Source organism: Anneissia japonica, unplaced genomic scaffold, assembly GCF_011630105.1.
Source record: "Anneissia japonica isolate Jap-2015-1 unplaced genomic scaffold, ASM1163010v1 scaffold3338_len356548_cov189, whole genome shotgun sequence".
Classification (NCBI taxonomy): Eukaryota; Metazoa; Echinodermata; class Crinoidea; order Comatulida; family Comatulidae; genus Anneissia; species Anneissia japonica.
The window spans coordinates 269974-277493 of NW_022692763.1; the positions used below are offsets into that span (position 1 = coordinate 269974).

Sequence of the window (7520 nt, forward strand, 5' to 3'; positions counted from 1 at the left end):
ATTAAATTCTTGATTACTTTAGGCATGCTATCGTCATAAAATGTATTCGATAACCTAACACCAACATCTGTAGTTGTTCACCAAAAGTTGCAGATTGTAATCAGGTAAAATATTTTGAAATGTAAATTTGACCTCATTATGAGGTTAAATTCGTCCTACGGTGGCCGAGATGCAATTTCAAATTAGGCGGACGTTTACCCGAATTACTGCATCAAAAATAAATTATCATGATTCTTTTCCAACCCTAACAATATTGTAGTGATAAATATTAATTTATGTATAAGACTCTGTATTTGATCATTACTTTGATTAAATTCTTGATTACTTTAGGCATGCTATCGTCATAAAATGTATTCGATAACCTAACACCAACATCTGTAGTTGTTCACCAAAAGTTGCAGATTGTAATCAGGTAAAATAATTATTATCTTTTGCCTTATTGTAATTTGTAGCTTTTCTTTTCAATTTTTTAAAATTTAGATGAATTTATGATTTTTTTTTACAAAAATTGTTTATAATATTGTTCAAGGATTTGTCGATTTTTTTTTTATCTATGCCGAATATATAATAAATCAATAAATCTGGCAGTATAATTATACCACCTCTGTAGGTAATATGATATAAATGGAGTGTACTGTAGCAGATTTTAATCTTATTTTATAGGTAGGATTTCTTCTGCTCAACTAAGGATTTATATCTGTAGTACAATTCTGGATCATTATTATATTTATGCAATTAATTAACTCATTTGTTGTCAGCCATTTTTAACAATAATTTAATATGTATATGTAATTGTGTATATGCCACATATTATATATATATATATATATATATATATATATATATATATATAGGCCTATATACATATAATATAGTGGATATCTAATACTATGAAAATACTATGAAGTCATAATTATAAATGGATATAATGATAATTTTATAATGAATTCTATTATTGTCATAATTAATTGTGATAATAAACAACAGTCACTTGTACCGGTAAGTATTGTCATCATCACCATTGTTATTGTTTACTTTTACTTATCTAATTAGGCCTATATTTATTTTATCATTCTTTTTGTTTTTTGTGAAAATCCTAATCTTTTAAAATTTATATTGAATACCGAATCAGTGATGTTTCATCAAAAGTTTCATCAAAATTTACATATGTGCTCATTCATTGTTTAAGCTCTGCTTAGATTATCAAATTTTCTTTGACAAAAAACCCCACATGATATGCCCATATATAGTCGTGATGTGCCTAAATATGGTCATGATATGATGTCATCATGACCGTATTTAGGCATGTCACCATTATTTGTCAATATAATTTGATAGCCTGGACAGGGCTTACACTGTTGAACATTTTCGGTAAAAATAAGACACAATCAATAGACATTGAAAAGTTGAGCTTGCGAATTTATTACCACTACTCTATTAACACATTCCACAAATTCATAACTTACAACATGAAATATTATAATATTAAACAATAAACCACCTAATTTTTATAATATATATCGTTTTTACAATTTAAAAGTACACTTGTATGTTTTCATTTCATTGGACAAAATATATCTTTTAGCATTGTTGTATAATACGGTACTGTTTTCCAAAAGTCCCACTTCAAAACTTGAAGTTTTTTTTTAAATTATTATATAATAACTAAGTTTGTTGTATTCGAGTACAGTGGTAGCGCCACCATTATTTGCCGGTGTTAGCTATCACACTTTCTCGCTTGAAATCCTCAGGATTTCGCGTTAAAAAGGCAAATGATTGCTTATTCATTAACAAAAGAAAGAAAAAAAACAGTTGCTTTTAATCCACATTTTAAAATGATTGATGTTATAAAAGTAGTCCTAGTCATGTCCTGATGAACACTCTGAAGAAGTAACGGTATTTTTTATCCGGCGTAAGCCGTCATTTGCCACGTCGCTGGCGTTCCATCATCCCCAACATGTTAAAATCAGATGCATCATTAAAAGTCTGTTCAGATATACACTTTGAATGGTTCAATTTTGGGCGTCACTGGGCTGCGTTGAGCGTCTCTTTCTGCCTGGTCCGCCTGTGCCAAACAAATTACTTAAATCCCTGTGTCGTGTTCTGTATGCTAATTGTTGGCTAGCCGTAAGCTGGGCACATCCTCCAAATGAGTCACAGTCCCCACGTTTTTCTCTATAATTTAAGAAGATGAAAAAAAATGATGAAGAGAAACTTGGCTTACTACTGTACTAGGTATTAGATATTAACTAGCCTTCAATTTGATCATCGTCATATAAAATTTTCTTCACTGAAACACACTTTTAATCGATCGACTATTTTTCAATTGCAAAAAGGGTTGACTGATAATGTTCTACATTGTATTGATTATGTTCTAGCGTTAAGTAGGATAATTGTGAGAAAAATGAGTACCGGTATGTGCATAATATTTACATTGCCACTGCTACAATTTTAGCTGGACGTTAATTGTAAGAAGTTGTTAAACGAGTGGAGAGTAAAAAAACAAGAAATTGGCTTAAACATTTGCCAATGTAAAGTAATCAAACTATAGAACCCTTAATAAGGACAAAAAACAGCGCCCCTTTAATAATAAGCCAATTTGTAGTTAGAACTGCGCATGCTCGTATCCAAGGTCAATTGACATGTTGCGTGTATAGTGTTGTTTATGTCGACTGATCTTCATACGAACATGCGCAGTTCTAACCACGAATTGGCTTATTCCATCAAATGCACATTTTCTGTAAACTCAATTATTATATACCACTAAGAGCAAATGTAAAATTGTCGCCTTAATATGGGTTTTTTGGCACAGAGTAATACAACAATGATATAGATTACTTAAAATTTTAATTTAATTTACCTAAGAACACGTTACAATAGATATAAATTAATTTACAACAATGATTTTCAATGCAAATACATTATATTTATAATATTAATTAAAACAACAAAATTTCTATATATTGATTCATGATTTTAAATCAAAAAGATATTTTTTACAATTATTTATTGATACAATTTAAAAAAGCTATCAAAATTTATAATTATTTTTTTTAGTTTTAGTTTTATTTCAAGTGAGGTGATTGGGCATTAGGTCTAAAAAAGGTTAACACCAAGGATAACCATCGAAAGTCTGAAGACGACTTATTTCTGGTGATTGGGCTAAGTACACGACGGGAAACAATCCCCTACTCTTTCTGAATAGTGTACTGCACTCTTTAACATGCACACGGGCCATAATGCACACGGGACCAATGGCTTCAACGTCTCATCCGAAAGACGATGCGCTATTGTAACTTGCATATTAGCCCCTCCAGCTGAAATACCAGGACCAACAACAGTGATTTGAATTGAACAGGGACCAAGGGATGGATGTCAACGGTTCAGTGCCCACACAGTGTTTAGTTGACTGGGCTAAGCTGTTTTCTAAACCAGCAGATAAGATACTGTAGCATGAATAAATAATGAGTTAGAAATCTGGTCATCTGGTATTTCCATATGAAATTACACAGAAAAATAAGGCAAGTTTTTATCCATATTTTAATGTTAGAGATTTTAAGTTTTATTTTAATTGTGCATTTTTTATTACCTAAGTGTAATAGGAATAGTGCACTAGGAGACCTACTTGATACTGATTTGGTCCTGTTTTTATGTATTTTACTGAGACCATATAATTTATTTTAATTCCTCCATGCTAAGACAAAAAATGAAATAAAATGAATAAACCAGTTGGTTAAGGGTCCAAATTGACAAGGTTGGTTTGTACGAAATGGACTGACTGTATGGCCGATGAAGAATGCAATAAATCCAGTTCATCATATTTCAGCACTGTCCAGTCCATCAAATTTTATTTAACAAAAACATGTGGCATGTCTAAATATGGTCATGTTGACCCTAATATAGGTACAACATGACTATATATGGGTATACAACAGTTTTTTTTTGTCAAAGAAAAAAATGGGTAGCGTGGAACGAGCTTTAGATAAGATAGATTTTTAAATTAACGTCATACTTACTGAACTTGCTTATTGTTGTTGTCGAATTCATTTAGTTGTAGCCACTCATTATAAAAGTCAATTCTATCAGCAAGCTCCCGTAGAAAATCTGACGAAATCACGCCTCTTCGCTCCCTTGACAGAGGTAAACAGAAGTATACAGTCAACAATTGAATAAGTCTTTACATATTATTATATTATGTTAAATTGCAATACACATGTATTGAAACATTTTTGAACACTGTACACATTAAATTAAATATTGTTAACATTACATCATATCATATCATATATCATATCATATATCGTATCATGTCTTATATCATACCGTACATCATATCATATCATGTCATATATCATATCAGATATTATCATTGACAGAGGTAAACAGAAGTATACAGTCAACAATTGAATAAGACTTTATATATTATCTTACATGACAATACATATATATTGAAACATTTTTGAATACTGTACACATAACATTATATTATTAACATTTCATCAATTGATACCATATCATCGGTATTCAACCTTTTTAAGCTGGTGGCCAGTTCCAATCGTTTGAGACCAGCGACGGGCCGACATATATTATGTACCTTACACGTTTTTCAATTTCAGCCCCACCCATTCTATTTTGTAGCATTGGATTTGAAATAGAAGGGGGTTTCACAGATATGGGGAAAATACCAATAACTTGGTTGGGGCTAAGGTAAGACAATTTAAGATTATGGCACCTCTCGATTGTCAGAAATGGCATTCTCAGACTTCAATTTTGAATATAATTTTCTTTTCTTATCTCCATTTTATTTTATAATTTTGAAAATAAAAAGCTTGCACTCCAGGTTTTCCTACCCCTACCCCTAGCACAAAAAAAAAAATCATGTACTAAAAAGTAAAAAAAAAAAAAATGCCAGCGCTAGAAATTCCCGACGAGGAGTGTGATACCCTAAAATGACCCGCATTTACATCACATCAGAGCCCCCTCCCCTACTTAATCCATTATCCCCATCGGCCCCCTCCCTATGTCAATAATCTACGCTATTAGATACAGTGAGTCAGAAAAAGTCAGACTCTTGTTAAGAATGCTAGATCGAGATGGTGTTTGAATATAATTTCTTAAGTCTGAGAATGCCGTTTCCGACAATCGACGAGGAGTGTGCCCGCATTTACCTCAGCCCAACCATGATTGCCAAATTGTTAGACATCGCATCATATCAGAGCCCCTCCCCTACTTAATCCATTATCCCCATCAATTCCCCCTCCCTATATGTCAATACTCTACGCCACTAAATACAGTGAGTCAGAAAAGTCCAGACTCTTGTTAACAATGCTAGATCAAGATGGTGTTTCTATAAACAGAAAAACTTTTTCAAAAAATGGGTGGAAAATTTATTTTTAGTAATGCTGCGCCGGCCGGATCAAATTTTCTGGTGAGCCGGAGTTGGCCCGTGGGCCGGGGGTTGAATACCGGGGCCATATATCATATATCATACATCATATCATATCATATATAATACATCATATATATCATATCATATCAGATATCATCCTTGACAGAGGTAAACTGAAGTATAACAATTGAATAAGACTTTATATATTATATTACATTACAATACATATATAGTGAAACATTTTTTAATACTGTACACATTACATTATATTGTTAACATTATATCATATCATATATCATATATCATATATCATATATCATACATCATATATCACATAATATCATATCCATCAAGGTCAGGATGAGAACTAAAATAAAAAACAGTGAAAAGTGATTGCAACTTAATGAATAACGATGTTATTTCAAAGGTACTGTAATTATTCGGCAGCAACCTATGACCAGCAGGGCTGACCAACAAGCCTATTTTAGGTTACTGAGATAAATAGGATTTTTTTAGAAGTTTTTTAGAAATAGGCCTAGTAGAATTTACATCATCTTTTTCTAAACGTTCTCTTTTTTGTAAATAGCAATGTTCTTACGAAGCCAGATATACCAGTAACGCATTCATATCCCCCACCCACAGTAATACAGACACTATTTGCCAGAATACAATGCTCCCGACCAATGCCGTAGCCAGCTATTGGGACAGTAGGGACAGTCGCATACAATTTTTTTAATGGGTCCACAAAGAATGGGTCAACATTTTAAAAAATGGGTCCAAATTATGCAGTTTTATGCATAAAATGAGTCCACTTTTGAAAATGCGTCCAGATTTCTCATATTTAGCTTAAAATAGGTAAAATTTTAAATAAATGGGTCCACATTTTTCATGCGTAAAATGAGTCAACTTTTAAGAAAATGGGTCCACATTGTATTTACGCCTAAAGTGGGTCCACCATGATATTGTCCCGCACTGTTTGAAAATCCTGGCTACGGCATTGCTCCTGACCGATTATAAAGTATATAACATAAAGTTTTAGTAGTAGGTTTTAGATCAGAAAACAGTTGTAGGTCATTGTCAACATTAACTTCAACCAAACATGACATAATTTAGTATGCTGATCTGAACTGAAAATATCCATTATTCTATTAAACCAACATTAATTTTCTTTAATTTAATTTTTAATAATTTGTTAAAAAATATTGCTTCGCTCAGCCCATTTGAAATGACATAATTTTGATTTGCATTATTTTTTTAACCGAATAATTTAGTATGCTGATCGGAACTGAAAATATCCATTATTCTATTAAATCAACATTAATTTTCTTTAATTTAATCTTTAATAATTTGTTTAAAAAAAAATTGCTTCGCTCAGCCCATTTGGAATGACATAATTTTGTTTTGCATTATTTTTTAACCGAATAATTTAGTATGCTGATCTGAAATGAAAATATCCATTATTCTATTAAACCAACAATTGAATAATACTTTATATATTTTTATATTATGTTACATTACAATGCATGTATTGGAATATTTTTGAACATTGCACACATTACATTATATTGTTAACATTACATCATACCATATCATATCATATATCATATACTATATCACAAAATATATATCATATCATACTATATCATACATCGTATCATATCATATATTATACATCATATAATACATCATATCATATATCATATCATATAGGCCTATAATATCATATCATATATCATATATCTCATATCTCATATCATACTGTATTTATTATATTATGCTATTATACTCTGGCGGATTGTTTTACCTACCTATTGATTGAGGCGGATTGGACGATACAAATTAGTAGGCAAGGTAATAAAATACTTGCTATCCATGAAGAATTCATGATTTAAGATGGCAATTATTCCTGAAAAAACAAATCAGAGAGGTAATGGTAACAAAATAACAATTTACATAAATGATGGTGATAAATATTATATGATAATATGCCTATAGTAAAAGAAACAAACTCGATTAGTTGAGTATAGCTCTACAACGCAATAGCTTATTATCAGTTAATAATTGTCATTACCTCTGTTTAATTATTACAATTAACATCATATTGATTACCATTATAGTATCTTAATAATAA

At 31.1% G+C, this 7520-nt stretch overlaps 1 protein-coding gene across 1 annotated transcript; it reads right to left on the reverse strand.

Moving 5' to 3' along the window:
* Positions 1–1398: 1398 nt before the first annotated feature.
* On the reverse strand, positions 1399–7308 carry LOC117100408. The gene is made up of 3 exons (XM_033240084.1): positions 7198–7308; positions 4017–4130; positions 1399–2175 (listed from the first exon to the last, which is right to left on the reverse strand). Exons 1-3 carry the CDS (start codon positions 7272–7274, stop codon positions 2013–2015), a joined length of 354 nt encoding a protein of 117 aa, XP_033095975.1. The 5' UTR covers positions 7275–7308; the 3' UTR covers positions 1399–2012.
* Between the last annotated feature and the right edge of the window lie 212 nt (positions 7309–7520).

What these genes read in the sequence shown, in the direction of transcription:
- LOC117100408 (XM_033240084.1), bottom strand. Translation starts at nt 7,274, where the DNA reads ATGAATTCTTCATGGATAGCAAGTATTTTATTACCTTGCCTACTAATT. An exon ending in CAATCCGCCTCAATCAATAG is followed by an intron (nt 4,131 to 7,197) that starts GTAGGTAAAACA and finishes ACCTCTGTCAAG; the next exon opens with GGAGCGAAGAGGCGTGATTT. An exon ending in AACAACAATAAGCAAGTTCA is followed by an intron (nt 2,176 to 4,016) that starts GTAAGTATGACG and finishes CTTAAATTATAG; the next exon opens with AGAAAAACGTGGGGACTGTG.